The sequence below is a fragment of the Amia ocellicauda genome, chromosome 19 (genome assembly GCF_036373705.1).
Source record: "Amia ocellicauda isolate fAmiCal2 chromosome 19, fAmiCal2.hap1, whole genome shotgun sequence".
NCBI classification, from domain to species: domain Eukaryota; kingdom Metazoa; phylum Chordata; class Actinopteri; order Amiiformes; family Amiidae; genus Amia; species Amia ocellicauda.
In genome coordinates, this window is record NC_089868.1 from 20,665,653 (window position 1) to 20,688,391 (window position 22,739).

At 35.8% G+C, this 22,739-nt stretch overlaps 1 protein-coding gene across 6 annotated transcripts in view; it reads right to left on the reverse strand.

Moving 5' to 3' along the window:
- Positions 1 to 22,739, reverse strand: part of col11a1a (collagen, type XI, alpha 1a) — a 93,670-nt gene that overhangs the window by 31,985 nt on the left and 38,946 nt on the right. For all 6 annotated transcript variants that reach the window (XM_066691738.1, XM_066691742.1, XM_066691741.1 and 3 more), the window contains 21 exons: positions 22,484 to 22,537; positions 22,155 to 22,208; positions 18,636 to 18,689; positions 18,501 to 18,545; positions 17,256 to 17,309; positions 17,124 to 17,168; positions 16,257 to 16,310; positions 15,698 to 15,742; positions 15,236 to 15,289; positions 13,377 to 13,421; positions 12,635 to 12,688; positions 12,502 to 12,546; positions 9,703 to 9,756; positions 9,112 to 9,219; positions 8,834 to 8,887; positions 7,162 to 7,215; positions 5,633 to 5,677; positions 5,465 to 5,518; positions 5,302 to 5,346; positions 3,747 to 3,800; positions 3,052 to 3,105 (listed from right to left, as the gene is read on the reverse strand). In XM_066691738.1, coding sequence (XP_066547835.1) covers positions 3,052 to 3,105; positions 3,747 to 3,800; positions 5,302 to 5,346; positions 5,465 to 5,518; positions 5,633 to 5,677; positions 7,162 to 7,215; positions 8,834 to 8,887; positions 9,112 to 9,219; positions 9,703 to 9,756; positions 12,502 to 12,546; positions 12,635 to 12,688; positions 13,377 to 13,421; positions 15,236 to 15,289; positions 15,698 to 15,742; positions 16,257 to 16,310; positions 17,124 to 17,168; positions 17,256 to 17,309; positions 18,501 to 18,545; positions 18,636 to 18,689; positions 22,155 to 22,208; positions 22,484 to 22,537 — 1,125 coding nt within the window. The remainder of the gene's footprint in view (positions 1 to 3,051; positions 3,106 to 3,746; positions 3,801 to 5,301; positions 5,347 to 5,464; positions 5,519 to 5,632; positions 5,678 to 7,161; positions 7,216 to 8,833; positions 8,888 to 9,111; positions 9,220 to 9,702; positions 9,757 to 12,501; positions 12,547 to 12,634; positions 12,689 to 13,376; positions 13,422 to 15,235; positions 15,290 to 15,697; positions 15,743 to 16,256; positions 16,311 to 17,123; positions 17,169 to 17,255; positions 17,310 to 18,500; positions 18,546 to 18,635; positions 18,690 to 22,154; positions 22,209 to 22,483; positions 22,538 to 22,739) is intronic.

Here is a 22,739-nt window from a genome sequence, read left to right on the forward strand (position 1 = left end):
GTATTTTATTTCCTTGAGTGATGCACAATTTATATACCTAGCAATTTTAATACCAAGCCTGCTGAATATATACAATTATAATTTTTTTAAAGTGTCTTTTACATGTTCCCTCATGTTCAAGAGAATACAAAGGTCCTACGCAACTTAGACCCCAATGTAGCTCCCACAAATGACATACATTGAAGAAATATATTTATGTTAGTTTTATGTTGCAGTTTCACTGCTCAGATCTATACTGAAATGACCCACATTTTATTTAGTTTTCATTCCAACTATATTTAAAAAATGCAATAATTCAATATGAACTATACCTTTTTCAAAATATCTTTAAGAATTATAGACCTATTACACAATTTATTTATAATGTTATTCATCATTCATCTAAATGTGTCTGTTTAAAAAATGTAAATAAATGGCATATATGCCACAAATCAGATAAAAATCCAGCACAATTTAATACTGATTTAGGACAGATAACAAACACATATAACCATAAGCCTCAGTAAAAACATTCAATATGATCTGGGTTTGGCATTTTGTCAACCAAGTAGACAGAATCTGATTTAATTATGATTGGGATCTGTGCTAGCGCAGTGTAATGCTGGGCTGAATTATTTATCTGGATTGTGATATATACATATTTATCTACAAATGTTTACTTACCAACCTACCACCTAGTGGTAAGTACAACTATTACACTGCATCAAGACAAATGTGAGATCCCGTTACTGCAGAAAACAATCTTGGCTGAAATAATAAGGTTAGAACGGCAAGGATGCAAAGCGATAAGCAGTGAAGCAGCAAACAGCAAAATTGTGCACATAAACATTCGTGGAGGGAGATCATCTGCAAACACTGAGATTATAATGTAGACAATTGTAGTAGTACAATGTGAAAACAGAGTTGCCATAATTTTGGATACAATCTCATTTTGCATTTCCCTTTCTCCATAAAATATATACACGTATGAACCTTAGCGATATCTTACACAAGCAAGCAAAATCTTTTCGAAACATTAATTAAAATATGTTGTTCAAAGGTAATGTTTAACAATCGACCAATTTGTAAAGTGAAATGGAAAATGGAAAATGGAAAGAGCAACATCTTGTGGCCAGCTTTGACACAGCAATCAGCAAAGACAAACATGACCACCAGATGCAAACATACTGACTGGAAGAGTCGATACCAATCTGCAGATTTCCACATGTCATACTACTAGTGTGTTGTCGATGTTTTTGAACAAAACACAAAACTCCAGATATTAAGCAAAGACCTAAAAAGATTAATTGCACAAGACATTGATTGTTTAAAGAAAAATAGATGATCGTCTGGGTCATTCCCAACAGCACTTGAGTATAGCATCAATTTACTACAGAGTAAATAAATACATACATAAATAATAATAATACAGCAGCACTAGCCATTCAAGTCACATTTCCATTTGGTTGCAATTGCATAATGGCAGAAATCAGTGGATTTAGTGAATTACATCAACAGCCAGCCAAGAAAGCAACAGCAGTGCAAAACCAGCATTTATTTAAAAAATGGGTGCGACAAGAAAGCTATGGCTAATAGTTATTTAACACTAGCAGTTTTTATGCCTATTGATAAAAGAACAGATAACTATTTATTCAAAATACTTTGTTTTCAATTTTAACACTGTCAATTGAAATGTAATAATTGGAATGTTGTTTCTTGTTATTATTTCAATACATTAAATATATTTATTATCAAATAAATTCACTTCAGGTTGAATTTTTTTTATAAACATCTTAGTGAAGATTCATATTGATGCATCTAACATGAGGGAACAATAATTAGCTAATTCTGGCACTAGAATATCACTTGGGAAAAGAACAAAAAAAATTATAAAGAAAATCCTTAAAATTGGCAAGACTTTATCAAGCTTATCAAGTTTTATCACTTCTAGGCATACTGCAATCAATAGTGTGAATACAAACCACAACTAAATAAACCATGTGAGCCTTGCTGTCGAAGGATCTGATTATATTAGTCAGCTAATTATGCGCTGTGCAAAATGATTCTGCAGAAAGCAGCACTCTTTAAACAGATGCTATCAATCTACAGTATATGAAAGACAATTCTCACTCTTTTTAAAAATAGGGTTGTTTATTATAAAAATCTTAAATTTGTGTATTGTGTATATATATATATCATTAATTAAATCAAACTTCTTTAAAGGTAGTTCACACATCCAAATAATATATATATATATATATATATATATATATATATATTCATGCTGATATATATTATTTGGATGTGTGAACTACCTTTAAAGAAGTTTGATTTAATTCATGAATTATTAGAAACACAATACAGAAGCATCAGACACAGATAGAAAGCCAATTGTTGTCATATGAAGAGAAACCAAGTGTTGGACTATTCCAGGTATCTATTTCATAAATCATCCAACTGTCTCTTCAAAAGACAGCCATCTCCAAGTGCATCTGTCAAGACTGCTGGTGAAAACAACCTGCTTGATTTAGGCAGTGAGATATGTAGAGCACCAAGTGTCTTTCATACTGTGTCAATCTTAGTTATTGACATGTTACATAAAAACCTTCTGCAGCATATCTGAACACACAAAAAATCCCTGTGTGAATTCATTTATAGTGTTTTATATGCCAGCAGCCGGCATTATATAAATGAATCATACATTTGTGAAAGCTGGGGTTCCTGCAAACCTCTGGTGAAGTGCCACTCTGTGGATGGTCACAAAGGTGCAATTGATACCCACAAACCTCACAGTGTTTAATATAAGATTTTAATTCTCTTCAGTTCAGTTCTCTAAACCATCACACTTTATATCAAGCAGTCCGACACCTGCCTCACTGGTATTGAAAAAGTTTACTGACTCGGGGAGACAAATCCGTCCAGGTACAAAAAATCAGACCCTTGCGTTTGGTAAGATGCAAAACTGCGGTCTATCTTTCAGTACCCGGCAGGAAGTGTCTGCATAAGCCAGTGACCAGTGATGTGCCCAGGTGTGAGACCGCTCAGAGCTGAACTGGGATCTGGGATACTTACAGTCTCTCCTCGTTGGCCAGGGTGACCAGGCAACCCATCTTTTCCAGGTGGTCCCTAAAATGGTATAGAAACAAAGCTAGTGAATTAGATTCTATGTTGATTAAAAAACAATTTGTTTGAGAGCTAATGAAGTCCAGACAATAAGAGAATGATCTGCCCAACATCTCTTTATCTTACTGGCCACGTTTACAGGTGCTGGTGAAGGAAGGCATGGCCTATATTTGCAGTGTGCAGTTTGCACCATTGATGCTAGGATGTAGGGTTTGTGTCTGTAGGTTATCTGTAGGTTAAATACATTGTTTAATTTGTTTTTCTCTCAGTAGGGAAATACTGATTAAATATATTATCATTATTTGTATTATCCCTCTGCATCCAGTAGACAGGTGGAGAGACTGTTTCATGTTTGTTCAATATTTAAATTATATTATTGAATTATTACACTGAATTAGACTTAGCATTTTCTGTGATATTTAAATTAAACCTCCTATAATTTATTTTAAATGAGTTTGTTTGCATTTGGGTGGCCAGTTGCTCTCTCTAAAATAAACTGACAAGAACTGTCATGATCAAAAAAGTGTACAAGCTCTGTGGGCCATTGCAGACTGCAAATACATTATTTCCTATTTCTGACACTGAAATGCTGGATATGTCTGAAGTACTATTAACATGTAGTATTTATGAAAAAATATATTTACAGGGGGGCCCTTCGGTCCTGGGAATCCCACTGGGCCTTGGGGTCCTTGAGGTCCCTAGAATACAGGTAGACAAATGGTAAGACATATGCAAGAAACAATACAGTCACATATACTTACATATATAAATATATATGTATGTATGTGTGTGGGAAAGAAGAACCTGGCAAAACTAAAAACTAGTTTCTTAAATTTCATAAAACATGCTGCCGTCATCATTCATGCTGATTTTAATTGACAGTCTGAAGTACTGACTTCAAGATAAACAGACTACAGCAAGCAGAGAAGAAATGTGTGACTTGCAAAAGATGTGAAAGCTTCTGCTTTTGCTTTTCTAATCAAATCAATAATGCTCGAGAAACAATAAGAATGAGATGCAGAATTCACGGATGCAGCCGGAGTGAAACTACATTTAATAATCATTACATGCAGAAAGAGCTGGAAACAGCACAATGAACACATATTTTCCACAATAAGCAGTCTGCATTCATTTTAAAAAGCAATGCCATTTTCCAAAGTTAAGATTATGGATTGTGTGTTACAGGAATTTAACTTTAGCAAATGCGTAGGGTTCAACCTGTCCCATAATAACGTTTCTGAAAGACAAAAGTCTGAGGTTCAAGTGAAGTTTACGTTTTTAATAAATCTTTAGACTGAAACTTGCACATTCATTATTACAATCTATTAATGAAATCAAGTGTTAACTATAACTCATTGTTTATAAACAACAATACATCTTTGCCATTGAAAGTTCCTGCATTCTACAAAGTTAAAATGCTGCTATGAAAAGAGTTTACTGTTGACAACATTTTTAAACTGTATCATCTGCAGCTGCGTGTAGCAAAAACACAGACCAGTGACGGTGATTCACTTGGTTAAGAGAGTTTAAATACAAACACAGCCCTGCCCCCTCTTACTGACACTGTTTATATCAACAGGACTGTGGTAATGGTGTTACAGTGAGAAAGCTATTATCAGTTGCATTCTTGTAGAATAAAAAAGGGGGAAAAAAATGAAATTGCTTCAGACCAAAGTAATTCGAATGAAAGAATAATGGAAAAATAAATGGTACCAGGAGAAAATTTTATCAAAGAGGGGATTGTTATCTAATGAACAAGACACAACGGAAATAAAACAGCTGCTCAGTTATAATTAGCAGCTGTGTGTTTCCATATACGAGATTAAAGACAAAGATCATACTTTGTGGGACTACAAAGAATGGACTGAAAAGCAGAGTCAGAGAAGGTGTGTTGAGAAGAGTTGCCTTTTTGCTTTGAACTTGAAACTTGAAACTTGGAAATTCAAAACCTGTACACCGTCTCTTAAGACTCCTTTACTTTTATTCTCTGCAACAAAGTCACAACTATCTTGACTGTCTTAATGGAAACAAGCATAAAAACAGACTCTCGGGAAACTGATTCAAAATCACGCTCATGCTGGATGCTGCTCTGTGGTTCACCTTATTTTAGAAGGAATTCGAACAAGAGTCGTTGTCCATGCAGTACATATTAATGATACATATTTTAAAATACATGATCACACAGATCACAGGACTTACTCTTTCACCAGGCGGGCCAGGGGGGCCATCATTGCCCGCTGTACCCTACAGAGAGGAACAAAGAGAACAGCAGCATGTCAAATTCACCAGACACAACGTTTAAATAATAATCCAATCGACAATAAAAAATGTGTGTTGTTAATAAAGTCAAAATTCTAGTTACCTTAGGGCCTGGTTTACCAGTAGGACCTCTTGCCCCTCGACCGCCACGTGGACCCTAAATAAGTTGCAGAACAAGAGAAAACAGCATAGTATTTATATTTCAAACACAGCCTATTAGCTGGCATTCAATGCATGTATTGCTATTGATAAGAAATGAAGTTGTATGTACCGTTGGACCTCTTTGCCCCCTTGGACCAGGTTTGCCTGCAACACCCTTTAAAAGATGAGACAATGCATGATTAGAATAACAATGAAAGATGGAGACAAGACCTCATTTACTAAATATTGCAAGTATAAACAAAGTTACAACTTTGAATAAATAAACGTGATCTAGTTTCCTATAGCTAAAATATGATTCCATTGCTCATCATTCATTAGCTGCACGCAAATACTTCACTTTCTTAAATGATGAAAAGGGGTAATTTGAATTTTAAATTACAAAATGTAATTAAAAAAAACATTGAATAAAAGAACTTCTAAAATCAGTTTTTCTCAATTAAATGTGCGAAATGTCACTGATTTGCTCCATCTTGCATTGAGAAATGGTGTAGATCAAGTTAATACTTTCTTGTCAAAACAGTTGAAGAAAATCCCAGCGTGTGTGAGTAAATCGTACTGTGTGCCGCGCTGCTGAAGCAATCTATCAGTTTCAAGGCTTCTCTTCAATTCTGGAGCGTGTAGAAGACTGGCTGACAGACTGAACAGCCTCGTCCCCATTGGGAATCCCTGATAATGGGATGGAGGCCAACTCTCTGACCTGTATATATTACATCTGAGCTCTGTGTACGGAGACACTGAAAGCGCTGACATTTTGTGCCGTTCCATCCCGTCAGTCCGGCACTTTCCATCAATTTAAACTGGTGTTCAAAGGGCTGCTATTTAGACCAAAGATTGCTCGAGTGTAAGTGGAATTTTTACGTTTGACATTTTGCTGCCAATAATTCCACTCAACTTAATATATTGGCTAGGATGTGAACTTATATTGTAGTCAGTAAATATTGACAAAACACAAGCAAATCCTACATTTTAATATGATCAGATTGGTTCACATGTTATTAAATGTATTTTATCAGTTGTAAAAATACCCACTTTATGTAATTTAATGTAATTTGTCATTTTTGTGCATGCACAGTATGGTGTTTTCCTTTTAATAATCCATTTGAAGTCAATGTTTTACTACTGAATGACTCTGGAATTGATATGTTCAGTTAGGGTAATTCAATTAACCTTGATAGTGATAACATCAAATGCAATCTACAATGCTAAGAAATTATGAATTTTATACATGATTATATACTTGTGGGTAATGTTTGCTGCATACACTTCAATGCTTAAGTCTATTAGTAAGCTCCCTGTACATCCTTTGTTCTCCTGTGATCAAAGTCTTATACCGAGTTGTAATTGCCCTGGTTGAATACTAACAAGAAATCATTATGGTAGCAATCTCTTCAACATCTGTTTTTCTCAGTATTACACAGTCATGCTAACAGAGGTTAATCAATGAATGAACCTGCAGGGTGGTTATGTGTCAAATATTTTCTGATTCAGATTTTTTATTTAATAATAACGCAACTTGATTTCATGCTGTTAGTGAAACTAGTATCGAACATGTTGTTGTTACACTTTTGAAGTGATCTTTTGTTCGTGTGCGTATTTTCTATCTATGCCTATAAAAGACGGAAAAACACCAAATCTCACCCTGGCACCTTTCTCCCCATTGGCTCCTGGGAATCCAGGGAAACCAGACGACCCCTAGAAATTGAAATGAAGAAGAGACAAAGGGAGATTTGAGTTTAATCCAAAAGCTTTCAAAGAAGTTGTGATATATCACGGGGGTGTACTGCTGGGATAGCAATGAAGACTGTCCCATATCAATATAGAGAACAAAATCATGCAGATAGGTATATAGAAAAAAAACATTTTAATTCTGATATTGAAAATGTATAAATCCGAAACATCGCTTTTAATATCATATTTTTATATTTAGAAAAAGAAACTGATTGATTAAATTAAATTTCAGCATTACTGAAGACAAGTGTTGTATTGCCTAAACTAAACTGAACATATAATAAGAAATAACAGTTTTTCTAGCCCAGCATCTAAATCTTAATTAGTTTTGTAACATTTGGCAAATCACACTCACGTTGGTCAAACAAACAAATAAATAAATAAATAACCACATACATAGCTTGTGTTTTGAGGAAAATTAAATCAAGCTTACCAAGGTACTCAGTCCTGGCGGCATTGAAGGCATTAACAAAGTCATCAATATTGCATTTAACATTTTGATTAGAATGCACTACACTGCGTTTATGTTTCAGGAAAGAGCAAGTTTTAATGTACAAGCCTAATTGCAGTGGGTAAACAAATATAGCCGATACTTTCATACTAAGCACAGAACCCAATTTTGATTAACAGCCTTAGCCGATGGAAAATCTGTCGTAACTCTTGAACGTGTAGCCATGCTTCAAAATACCCAGGCAGCTTTACCTCCATAACAAGGAACAATTGATCAAAATAAACGCCACCATCCTAAGATGAAACATAGCCATTTGCATGATACTACTGATATTACACGAATAACACATTTAAAACAACAGATCATTCAAACATAGAAGAGCTATTGGGAAAGTGAAATCTCTGAAGTATGCAATTCTTTTGAGTCATTATTGATCAGAAATCGGTGGGTTTAAATATAGATTGTGTTGCTCCTTGGAAGACTTCTCCAACAGTCATAAGTCTCTTTCTCTGTTGTATACCTGAATGCAATCAATTTGATAGTCATTATAATCTCAACTGTTGTATCAAACTGCTTTAAACAGCTCATATTAGTGATTTTCCTTTTTTAATACAGTTAAATTTAGGCTAAAAAAATACAAAAAAGGAATTGGAACTGGAATTTTGCCAAGACCCCGATGTGAACATTGCATTCATACATCTTCAGGACACAGGGGAGCGCACTGCCCATTGGTCTGCACTTTTCTCATTTAAACACCGAACAGGCAAATATCAAGCCGTGCCTCCGGACAACTAAAATACAGAAAATAATCTCCACAGGCCCTTTAGATCAAAGGCAGCCTCATTCAGCGGGCACTCATACCAGTAGACACGGCGTTCGTATCTAACAACTTCTTCATAATGATATGATTTGCATCAACAAAAAGACAATAACTCTACTTCAATTCATGCTTCCCTGTGATTTCTGATAATAACCAGGAAACATAATGAAATGAATTATTCATCGCAAGGACATGGCTTGTAATGTTAATGTTAGGCTTGTCATTCAGGCCCAGCGAAGGGTATTATTTACTCTGAGTGAAAACATCTCCGGCACTCATACCTCCTTCGGCATTGCTATTATCATACATACCTTTGGACCTTGTCTGCCTGGGTAGCCGGGTAATCCTGGAACGCCAAGTTTTCCCTGAATAAAAAGTACTTTCATTAATGAGACAGACACAAATTGAGTTTGCTTGCTACCACCATTAAAAAAAATAAGCTTTGATCTCAACCTCCCCCCCACCCTGACTGTCCTTCAGTCACTGCAGAAGGACGGTGTCTGAGAAAAAGGATTTCTACTGATAAAGTTAGACGTGGTTTATTTTGACTATTTTTGTATTTTTAAAAAGACAGAAAGTTGGCAAATACCTTCTCCCCTGCTGGGCCAGGTGGACCCGATTCTCCGTTAGGACCAGATCTGCCTTTCGGGCCTTCGGGGCCATCTTCACCTCTCGATCCCAGTGCTCCCAACTCACCCTAAACAGAGAGAGCCCTGTCATCATTTCCACATTGTATAGGCATCACACCCGTATGGCCACAAACACAAACTATGCCCATGCGAGAAACTGGTGGACCAGTGGAATGTGTCTTCCTCGGGTGACGTCTCCAAACTCAGATTGAGCGTGTAAGATTTTGTGTGTTTTCTTCCAGCTGATTTAGTCATCAATGAAATAACTTTCTTGCGAGCCCTGGATTTGAAAAACCGAACTCCCCTGACAGTGCGAAAATGCCAAGATGTTTCACTCAAGTGGAATGCCTTTTATACTCTCCAAACTGCTTTCATACACTGAAGGGATGTGAAGGTTTTAAAGCCATTTAATAAGGGAAAATACATGATGTAATGAAATATCCTAATTCGCATGACTTACTTACAGTTTTACTGACTGCTGTGGTAAATAATTTGACAGCATCTGTAAAATACTGTCAAATAATACTGAGTTGGTTAGACATCACACTTACCCTGTCGCCTTTGAGACCCATGTCACCTTTGAAACCTGGGAAGCCATCTTCTCCCTGGAATTAGACCACAGAATTAATAGAAAATTGTCAAATCAAATGTAATATTAGATTCAATATGCTCTCACTCTTACAGTGAAGTAAAGCAGCAACCATTGATCAACCCATCACTATTTTCAAAGGATAATACAGCCAAACTAAAACCCCTTTTGTTATCCAATGATTGCAAATATTATCTTTAAAGAATTCCATTTCGATGGCTATTACATCCCCAAATTATCCTCGGCTACATTTCTTTAACATCCTAGGAGGGTGTTTTATTGTTATTGTTCTCTACTGAGGGGCAGAAAGGGGTCCAGTTTCTTTTCCCTCAGCAAATCTTTTTGTTCACGTCTCACACATTGTTATAAATGACAAAATTAGTAACAACCCACGCAATTACACACAAATATTTGATTGTAATTGATTGTTAGCAATATCGGATGTGTAACTCTTGTAACTTCCAAGAGTAGTGAACTTATGTAAGTGTGTATGTACATTGCTTACTGGGTACCTGCTGTCAAACAAAGCTTTTTCAGTGCTTTTACCTTGTTGAATCGTCTATTTCCTAAAGTAATTATGCATTCTGACAAAGAAAAGTACTCAACAACAGTTGAGGTATATCTGTATGAACCGCTGAAGGCAGATTAAACCACATTTAGCCGAGAATATCTCTGCTAATGACACTGAATCTCAAGGAGAAGCTGCTGGAGCAAAAACTCTATATCCACAACTGAATGTCGTCACGATCTTTGCCACGAGCAAATATTGTCCAATATGACGGCGCACTCGAGTTTGACACCAAACATTTTCTCACAGAAAAGGAGGGAATTTCGTGTTCTGCATGACTTGTTGACAAATTGATCATTACTGGCATGGTATACTTGATCATTTAAGTCCTTTGTTCATGTTGACTACTTGTACCCTTTAAAAGATAATATATATATTAGTGCCATATATACGTTAAGAAAATACTATAATATATATATATATATATATATATATATATATATATAAATTTCATATACACTGGTAAGATAAAGATGTTAACAAGAAAGGAGACTAATGAAAGAAAAAAAGTATGTTATAAGTTCCTCCAATTAACTAATACAGACGCTTTCCAGCTGCTGTCTTTACATTAATTAGGTTGGAAATTCAAGACTCAAAATGTCAATTTCTATATTCTCAACTGTGTACCAAACAACTTACTTTTATTTGATGTATTTATTAATGTATTCATGCTTTTTGAAAGAACCTTCTTTGTAAGGCTCATTTGGATGTAAACATTGTTGTACCTTCACAATAGCGAGAGAGGGGGCTTTAACAAACTTCTAACTCGGGAATGAAACTATTGGCAACAAACACATGTAAAATAGGTATGTTTGTTGATCAGAGGAGATAACGGTGGTAAATAAATAAATAAATAAATAAAACTCACACTAAGCTAGTCAGCTTGTAAAGCCTTTTCAAAATCCTGTCACCTGTCTCCTCGCCGTGGCTACCTGCCAGGCCTGTATACATTATGTATCCCAGAGGAATGTGTTATGCACACAACAGAGAAGTTTGAGAATTCATGTAAGATTCAAAGGCTACTATCCACTTCGGTCATGGAAAAAAATGTTATTTACAGCCTATTGTTCTCCTCCAGAGATAATTCTAATGCATTCAGTTCCTGCAACCTCAATGATTTACAGCCCGAATAATGACTCATGCTCTCAATATTGCATAATGTGGCATATGTAAAATATATTAATCAATTAGGTGCTGAATTTTAAGTTGAATCCATGTACTGCATCTATTTGCAGTATGCACATAGAGACATTTGTATAAGGATAGAAACCTATTAATGAAGGAAGAAAGAAATATATCTCTAATTGCTGAATATACCGAGCTGTTTCGGATTTTAAGGCTTTCACGCTGTTGTATTAAAAATCATCATGATGCTTAATTGAGACAAATTGGCAATTATGCTTGTTTTTAATCATTGTTTTAAAACATTATTTTAATATTAATGTTGCAAATCTTAAAAGTAACCCACTGATGAATTTGCACTATATACATCATTGCAACAATAGTTCAGACAACTGTGCAAAATAAAATTCCTGAAGCAAAACAAAAACACATACACATCCATCATATTAATAGTGTAACGGCAAGAAAATTAATCTTGTCTTTATTATTCTCTTTATGTTTAACCAGCTGAGTTCCTGATTATTTTGATTCTATTGTTTTTGTGTTTTAAACAGAAACTGTGTTAGAGAATGTATTGTCCTCAAATATAAAAGCGAGAAAACAATTTTGTCTTTCTAACGTCTTGCATAGTGAGCTTTCCCATACACCCCACTAAGGACAACATGGTGTATACCTTGTGTACATTTTATATATATTGTGTGTATATTTTATATATATTTTGATGGAAATCTAAAATCTTTGAAAGTCTGGTAACTGAATGCAAGCCATACACTGAACTCAGCAAAACATCTGAAAAGTGCAATTTATAAGATTTTCCTTGCAGTTGAATAACATTTATTTGAACTCTAATTGGACAGTTCATTATAAACATATAGGAAGCAGAGAGAGACTAATATCTCTCATCTCCAAGCCCTGTCAATCTGCCTGCAGCCAATATTCACAAACCCACTGAGCTCTCCAGCCCCATCTATCCCTCTTTCTGTCTATCCGCAGATGTGTACCCACATCTACAGTCACTCTCTCTCTCTCTCTCCTCTCTGTAAATATACAAAAAGATACGCATATCTTTACCTTTTCACCTTTGCCTCCCTTAAGTCCACGGACACCATCAGCACCCTGTTGAAGAAATATTAGAGTTATTCACGACTCTTCCAAAAATTCAAATTCAAATTAAAGACAGCTTAACTGAATACATTTGAATTACCTTTACACCACGAGGGCCAGGATAGCCGATTGGGCCTTGAGGGCCAGAAGGTCCCTAAAGAAATAAGGAATTGGTCAAATATGGGATTGATGAAAGAAAGATAAATGACAAGACTAAGCATTTTGAATACATGCCCCATGTCCATTTGTTATATAGGCATATGAAGCTATGGTTTTGGTTTGCTGGAAATGATCAAAGTACCAGTATAAGGACTATATTTTACAGAAATCTCCAGATTTTCTATACAACTGTTAAATATTTATCATGCAGCAGGACTGTGGTTTGCAAAACTGATGGCCTTAATAACTGCAAAACAAGTGAGTGTATTAGCTCATTCTTGAAAGGAGGTACTCAAAGTTATAAATAAAATTGTGATCCAAATAAAACTGTTCCAGGCCAAAACTGTAGCTATGGAGCCTCACCAGAAACAGATCTTAAACACTGATTATATTGTTCAGTTTATGCTTGTTGTCACTAGGGGATGTTGCTTTAAACATTTACTACTTTTACTGTAAGCTGATAGCCTTCTCCTAAACACCAGGACTCACAACCTTATCTATTATCTATCGATGTCTTTCTTAAGTGGCCATAAAATATACATTTTCTTATATTTTATTGGCAGTGCTCGAGGGTATATTTCCCTTAAGTCACATTGCTTTTTTATGTTTATTTGATCGCATTGACCACTTTATTTTACAAGATTACTTTAACTGATAAACAGAGATTCAAAGACCACACTAACCTGGGTCCCTTTCTCGCCTGGTGGCCCTTCTTTGCCAGGGTGACCCTAAGAAAGAGACATAACAAAATAAACTTTGACATTTGACCTTTGAGTTAATAAAAGAAAATATGCTTTATGTACTTTCGCTGTTGTTGTGTTTTGAAGGTGCTCTGCTGGTCTGGATGAAGTGAGTTTTTGCTCTCTGAGTGATAGAGGGCTCAGGTATATCTCTAGAAATTAAGATTTTGCAGATTCTTAAAAAGAGGACCAAACTCAACAATGACGCAAAGAATTATGATAACCGATGAAAAAGAGAACTGTGCCCAAAGACAGATCTATAAAGTTACACACTAATGTTTCTCTGCTATAAAACAATCTCTTGAATAATCCAGTAAGATCAAGACACCAATTCACTAAGTAATAAGTATAAAAGATAAGCCCATAACTGCTTGTACACACAAAACAATGTATCGGTTACTCTGTTTCTTGTCAGCAATAATACTTGCTGATAGCTCAACGGCTTCTCAATGAGAAGCTGACAGACAGAGAACCTGCAACAGTCTGTAATCACTGTCCATTATCATCCTCACCCCTCAGACACCCTAACCTCAAATTTGGAAATGTGTCTTGGAGCTCACACACAATATATTCTCATCTTCTGCAAGACAAGACTCTTGCTCAGAGCAACGCATGCATTAAAGAAAATAAATTCCCCCACTGCGAATGCTGCATTTCTTCAGGTTCATCCCTTGGCCTGTGGTTTACTGTCCAAGGAAATCTTGTGATAATGGACAGTAGTCACAGAGCAGGAGGGATCGATTGTGGGGGAGGCTGTTATTTTACGCTCTGCTTCAATTCCTACTATTCCAAGTACATCATGCCTCCCTTTTGCCTCCTTTGGCTATTATGATATTAAATCAAACATAATACTCTGGGTGGGAAAGAAAAGTACACTGCATGGGATAATACATAATATTCCCAGAGTTAATGCAGTTTCCTTAGGGGCCAGATCATCAGCTGGATATATAAAGAAAACCCCTGAAATGTATTTATGATGGCAATAGAATAGGAAAGAGTAGAAAATGCAGGTCACATGAGGCTGGTGTGTTATTGTTTTTCTTAGAAATAATTTCCAATTGCATAGAATGAAATTTGGAATACATTGTTTAGGACACTTGAGTTGAATAATACATTAGAGTGAAAGGCAAGGGATTCTCCCATTATGTAAATGTTTCTTTTGAATTCAAATTATATATAAACAGTACGTTAGTTCTGCCACCAATATCGCTTTCATCAGGTTTGTTCAGACATGTTTAACTCTGTCTAAAGAAAAGGAGGAGGGTAATGTTAGTGCCTGAATTTATTGGTTTGATAAGTAATTTGAATACAAATGCATTGTTTATCACTGTGTGGAGAAAATCCAGACTTTAAACTTCATATTAATTGTACAATTAGATCAAAACATCAACAAAACGTATTATACATGTAAATACTTCTTATTCGTTATTATATGCCAGAATTAAATAATACTGACTTATTGCTTATCTTTGTATCTTACTTTTAAGTATAGTATAGTAAGTTTGAAGTCGTTATTTTTTAGTCTATGTATAGGCTGCCCCCTGCTGTTTTGTTTAATGCATGTTGTGCTCTCCTTTGCCATCTAGTGGCACAATTAAGGAATTGCAATACACAGAAAAAAATTATATATATATATTGCAGTCTTATAACTTTTCTTGTATTACTGCATTGCAGTCTTGGAACACATATAACTACACGTGTCTGCCACTGTACATCACACTACACGCTTTGTTTGGCCTCACATGAATCATTTACAGAACTGAAACAGGAAAGATAGAATACAGGCTGAAAAACACACTTACAGGAGGTCCATCAGAGCCAGGCAACCCGGGAAGACCCGACCGGCCCTGGGGTCCCTGAGCAAGGAGAAAAAATAAGATATATTAATCGTCATTTACAAGGTATAAACTAATCTGACAAAAGTTAGAGACATTAAAACACTATTCCAGCTGTCTGTATAACCTATGACACTTTTCTTTTATTTAGTTTTACAGTTTTTACGAAAAATTTGTATATTTTATATATACACACACATATATATTTATTATGATAATCTGTGCTAAACAAATAATCATTAGTATTAATTAAGATGACAATGATGTATTCTTGCTATATAAATCAATTTGGCATGTTCTGCATGATCTTAGCAGCTATTTGAGCAGTCTACCAGCGACAGTTTACAGCTGGGAAACTGAAAAATGTGGTCAGTTATTCACACAGCCACACCGGTTCCTGTCTCAGTGAAAGAGAATTTAAAATCTTACTTTTTCACCAGGTGGTCCGATGGGGCCTTGAGGACCGGGAAGACCCTACAAGACAGGAAAACAACTTTATGCTTTGTTGTGGGGATGCATTGCTATTGGAAGCAGATACACTGTTTAAGGCCTTTTTACAAACATACTGAACACAGCAGATTATAGATAAGGCTGTGAAGTTATATTAGTGAGAGGCTAAGGGTTCAAAAACCGTATCTCAATCGGAGCTGTATTTTGTTCTCATTTTTTCATTTCTCCTCCGGCCTGCACACTGGCACGCAGACAGAAACCTGATACGGCCCCGGGGCCACGCAGGTGTGGCTTCTCCATTCGAATTCCAGCCACATGAATGAGATGCTTTCAGCGTCTTTATCCACCAATAGAAACTCACCGTGTTTGAGGATATTACACTAGCTAAGGGAAGGGGGATAACATATGTAGGATTCCCTGCTTATTGTCAACGCAGGAACATTTTGCTGTGTCAACACGTGCATACATGAATAATAAAACATAAGATAAAAACTAAAACACACTTAGCAGTTTTTGTGGTAGCATTGTGTAGACTTACTTGTGTGCCAGGGATGCCCTGCTGCCCGTTAGGACCTGGCTCTCCTTGTGGTCCCTAAATCAAGAAGAAGAAAAACTTTCTTGGATGTTTTTAATGGATACGTGATTTTGTTTATTCATAGCACCGGGATGCGCATGACACTGTATTCAATTAATACATAATAAAGGATCATTACAATGTTACAATCAGTGACAATCCCACAAACAGAAGGTCAGTGTTGAAGTAAGGCTGTGTCGGACTGCAGTCGTGTCAGCATTGAGGCACAATCTTACAGAAATATGGTAATAATCTCAATAGCTAAAAACTTTACTATATTTAACATGTTCTGGGCCAAATCGTTACAGTTTTACAATGCTCCCTTCTCTTAGCTGAAGACTTCTGCTTTTAGCAGTGACGCTAATGTACAGAATTGCTCGTTTCTGTGCCATCATGAAGTATAGCCTCTGTGCTGCTCATCAAGTGTTTAAATATAACTCATCTGCCAAAACAAATATTAGCCCTGCTCTTTCACCTATTTGGCATAAATCCAATCACAAGTATAATATAGTTCTGTACACGACTTGGACAGTGCAAGTATGCAGACAGTTTCGTGGGTTAAAGGGGAATCGTGGTGTAATTCTGCGTTTAATCAGCTGTAAGATACAACCATTAAATTGTTAATCTTATAACAAGATCTAGTCAAAATGGATATTCTGGAAATATAACTTGAATGCAGGAAATACTTATCTATTGACCATATGAATGGAAAATGTATGCTAAGGAACTTCATTTTAGTGAAAAGTGGAAATGCAGACTCCTAGACATTTATTCTCCAGATTTCTGTTGATGTGTGTGATTTCGAGGTCAAAGTCAAAGAGTATCCCATACCATGTTCCCTTTTGGACCAGGAGGGCCGTCCACACCTGCCACGCCCTGTAGAAACAGAACACATGATCAAATCCAGACTTTACATTTTGAAGTGGACTAAAGGTTAGGTGAAAATAATTTAAAAGGACGTACAGGTTGTCCTGTGGGACCGGGAGGCCCTCTTGGACCGAGCAATCCTCTTGGACCCTATAGGAAACACAACAAGTCAGATGAAGTCAGCACTTGGAAAATGGACAGAGCTGAAATATGAAGATAAAAAAGAGGACAGAAAAACAGACTATCCATATGAATTAATCAACAAAGTCATCCTCCATTTTAGAGAGATCTGCTTGTGATGAATAAAGATACTGCTGATGACATAGGCAGGGTTTTATTGGATTATCAGTTGGGCAGGTGATAATATCGTGTTGCAGTTATTTATCTGCTATTGATGTATGCAATGTGTCTTATATTGACTTAATGCACACACTGTAATTGACTAGAAGTGATAAACGATTCTCTCATATCAAATTATTGACTGTGCAATTAAACACATTGCTATGCTGGCTGGGGGGATGTTTATGGTAATGTACTTAAGTTAGTTAGATACATTACAGCTAATTGTGCAGCCCTGCCCTCTTGTGGTTACCTACACGCAAGTGCAGGGTGAACAATGACAATCTTTGCCCAGCATATCTAATTTAATTTCCCTCACTGCCTTTGCATTCAAATTATTATTATTATATAGTATTTAATTTCACGACTGGTGTGTGTAATGGATTTTCATGAATAAAAAGTAGCTATTATTTCGATCTTCCCAATCTTTTTTCCATATGGTTTAATATGAAAGTGAAAGTCTCTTGAGGATCTTAGCTTTAGTGAAGTATACATTTTTGTGATACCTTCCACATAGTCTCATTTTATATTTCCTATAATATAGACTTCATCTGTTTTTTTTTTCCATAATAGAAAGTGAGAGACCCACAGCTCCTTTAGGATTAATGTAAGCAGTTAAACTTTTTCAAAGGGTCACATTTTCATTTTAGGTTTATTTTAATCTTGAACTGGTTGGGGGGAAAAAATAACATTTTTAAAGATAATGGAAATTGTATGTAAGAGATGGAAACCTCGATGGAAAAAATCAGTTATGCCCCAATAGTGGAAGAGAAAGTCAAAAGTTTGGATTTTTCTTTCCATAATCTGCAGCTTAAAAATGTCTGACAGTTGACAGCTGGGGGTACAAACTGATCACAAACAGTACACAACTCGCAATGCAGGCAGGACCAAATGTTGTGAATCGCCTTCCAAATAAAACGTCTAAGCCAGACAATGAACCTTTTTGTGCATCTACAAAACTAATTCCTGAAGGATTCGGAGCATGATCAAGAAAATCCTTACACTCTCGCCAGCAAGACCCCTTGGTCCGATCTCTCCGTCATCTCCCTGCAGACAAAGAGGAAATCATTAGCTACCGAACGCAGAGGAGTTTCCTTAAATAATTCAGGGAAAATTAGAGAGCAGACTGTGGCTTACTCTTTCTCCATCTTCACCGGGAGAGCCAGGAGGGCCAGCTGGACCTGTTTCTCCCTACAGGGCACAAAAGAGGGATGTGTTATTATGATGGTTAGCAGATTAGGTGTATAGTATTGTTTAAATTCATAATGGCTATTTATAGTAGTCCTTTTGAAAGTCTATATCTATGGTCTGGGCAACATCGTCCTGTAATTACGGAACCCAGGATTACGAACTCCGCAGTGGCTGAAAATATCTGTCTGGTGATCTGAAGGTTTGGAGACCTGCATTCGACTTTCTTCTGCCGTTTGATCTGTTACAATTCGTAATGAGATTGTCCCGACTAAAATTTAATTTGAAAATAAAAGCCTTCCTCCTTTTAAAGTCTCTTTAAACTGATGAACATTTTTCCTCGTCAACAAACCAACAGGGCAATGTGTTGGTTTACAAAGAGTTGTTTTTTTAAGCATGTAGGTAAGCAAGCATTAATGCTAATAAAGAAGAATAAGGAAAATCCATTGTTTACACCCTGTAAATATGTGTGCTTAGACTTAGCAATTATTGTTATCATTACTTGCTATCATACACAGCTAAGTTTACATGCAATATTTTGTAACATGAAATATATTTGTATGCTGTATCTTCTATTTTATTTCCATTATCCTACACAAAAGAGAAAGTATGTTATTGATACTTTTGCAGAACATTCTTAATACATCACACTCACACCACTGTCAACATACTTTTGTTTTTTAGAGAGGCTAATCACTCTTTTGTGGTTATTCTTTTCCTGTTTCAAACTCATTGTGAGTCACCCACAACCACACAACACCCCCCTCATCAATTACAAAAGCTGTCCTAACTGTGGAAAACTGAAGACACACACATATGTGCCCATAGGCAGGTTTGTTTCAAGCAAATTGCTTTGTTTGGACACCAAATGCAGACATAAACAGCCAAGCTTGTATGTCAGCTAACGGGTTTACACAGCTCAGCACAGACAGGGAGGTGATTGTTCAAGGGTAAGTCAAGGATCCCCCAGTAAACTCTACCCCCTCAACCCTGAAACATCTTTGCTAATGTATTTTAGGCTCTTGGCGAGAGGACAGTCAAGGAGAAAGACTCATCCTTCACTGTGGTCAGAGACTTTCCACTCTGGATAGACCACTGTGGAGCACAAGGGTGCAATGAGGATTTTTTTTATCATATAAGGTGATCTTTAGCAGAAAAACAGACACCATCCATATGGTTGTCAGAGCGTGGGTGCTCTAGAGACGGTTAAAATTGAATTATTACAGAAACTCTTTGAGCCTTTATGCTGAAGTATCCCAAGTATGCAGGATATGGAATTTGCAGAGTAGCTGCACTTGTTTAAATAACTTATGATTCAGAAACAATATGGCATTGTAATAGTACCACAGTATGTGTACTTGCAGTGTGCACACAATTAGTTTAATTGAACACAATAACAAAACTGTCCATTCGCTCTTTGGTGAAATTATTATATTTTCATTATTTTATAATTGGTTTCTTGAGCTTTTGGACTAACACACAACAATAAGAAAACATATGTGTTTTTTATTCTCCGGAATTGATAGTTTTCAATGTGGTAAACCTGTGGATTTTATAAAGATGTGGGGGCTGGTCCTGTACAATGTTATCCTACAAACCACAATCATGCAATTTATTATTTATATTTCATACAATATACTACCATAAACATGTTAGTTTGTTTTAGTCATACATAAATTTGACTTTTTCTGAGAATGTGACATAAAGTTATTGTTTTAAATATTAATATCAAGTACTTTATATGGTATGGAACTAATTTAAATTACATAATATACTATATATCATATTAATTGCATTTTCAGGTTGCATGTAAACTTAGCATTTGTATATATATATATATATATATACAAATCTATGCATAAATATATATATATATATATATATATATATATATATATATATATATATAAAAATGAAAATAAAGAGTCTTTAAAGTCTTCTCTAAGACTTTCTTCATATTTTAGTTTTCTCAAACTAGTTCAGATTGTCAAGGTTAGGTTTTATTGAAAGCAGCATTATACTCCTTAAACAGTATAACATTGTGTTCTCCAATTCCCAATTGGAAATTTAGATCTCATGTAGGAATACACATGAGGTTTTTTCAGCCCTGTAAATGTATTTACTTCAGAAAGTAGTTCTGGTTGCTTCATCCTTGCCAGTCAAATAGGAACAGCGCCTTCATCCAAAGAGAAGCCTGCCGTTTACACATTCCTGCTAAACAAGCTCTAAGAGGGTCTATATTTAGGCTTTAACTCGATTAATTTAAAATATATTGATTGATAGTTATACTTAAAAAGTCTAACCTTAAGTTATTGCAACATTTTTGCACGTTTCGTTGCATGGTAGCTCCATCAATGAGATTCTATGATTTAATGAAGAAAAAGGACTTTCAGTCCAGACTGCCCTGTTTCATCTCAACTTCTCTCAAATTCTTCATACATAAAGTAATATTATTATTATGAATTGCTGATGATATTTATAAATCCATGTAATTCAGGTTTTAATACATATCTTCATAAATGTATCATTGATGCAGGATAAATAAAAGTCAACGGGCTAAAAACTGTTCAGACCTTGAATAAACTCAAACACATACCCATTTCTGTTTATTTTACATTCATGAACAACTGTTTTGAGAAATTCTTTAAAATATATAACCAGTTGGTGTCCAATCACCCACATTTAAGCTCTACTACATAAAGCTAAATAAATGCTCTTTAAAATAAGTGCCACGGATTTGCGGTATAAATATATGTATCTATGTATAAAGTAAATATATTTAATCCAAGATGACTTTATATCATGGAGAGATCCCAAGCAGACACAGAGACAAGGAATTTGTGCATGAGTCCTATATTCTACACTATTTACAACACAAAGGGCTAATTAAAATAAAACATCCCTCGTGCTGGCTCTTTGACAGTGGAAAAAATGTGCAGGAATTCTGGACTGAAAGTTTAATTTGACACCCAGCACATTCATATTAACCACTGTGGAAACCAAATCAATTTCAATGTATTTCCCTTTAAAATCATTCTACCCAGTTACCAATTATTCTGGATGACAGAAATAGTGGTCGTGATATTGCCTTAAACAGAATTAATGCTGTAATGCTTTCCCCCAACACCAGGACACACAATCAATTGTAATGGCTTGACAAGAGTCTCATCAGTAGACATACATGACAGGACAGCAATCAAACGCACTTGAGCTGAAGTACCAACATTGCCTTACAACTTTACACCTTCGTCTTAATACCAGTGTCTTATTAAACCCAGTCTGTTTGTACTTATTGTAGTGTTGCTGGTGATTTCAGTTCCCTGGTGGTGTTCATTCCTTAAATTCTGCAATGTCTTTGAAATAGAGTTTAGAAACTTCAAAGCCGTGTGAAGTGCGCACCACTGGGAAACATTAAACCATCATATTTTTATTATACTTGTTATGCCGCTATTATTTAGAAACACTTACCCTGTGCCCCTTCTCACCAGGCAGACCTGGAAGCCCGTCAAATCCTCTATCACCCTTTAGGGAAAGACAAGACAATGATGCATGAAGTCTCTTTCGGGTTTAATGTTACTGAAAAACAGCCTTTATGACTTTCTGGGTGAATAAATATTTTTAAAAATATTGGTTGCATTTATCATTTAACTAGTCTTGAATATGAACCGTAAGCATATTCCTGGAAGTAATAAATACATATATACACATAAATACATTAATTAACAGGATAACAAACTGGGAATTCATTCGCAATAAAACATACATCTCAAAATAATACCAGTGAACTGAAGACGTACCTTAGACCCGGCTTCACCAGGCATTCCCCTGGCCCCATCTGCACCGGCCCGGCCCTTATAAGACAAGTTAACAGGTCGATAAAATGCATGATGTACATTCGATTTTTTATTTTTTTATTTTATTTTACACACAAAATGCCACACTACGGTGTGTATGGTAGGATTGGAAAAACACACTCTTCAAATGACACTGACAAGCATGTAAACTTTACAGATAGTTGTTTGCAATTCATTTTAGAATTGTGGCATAAAAGAC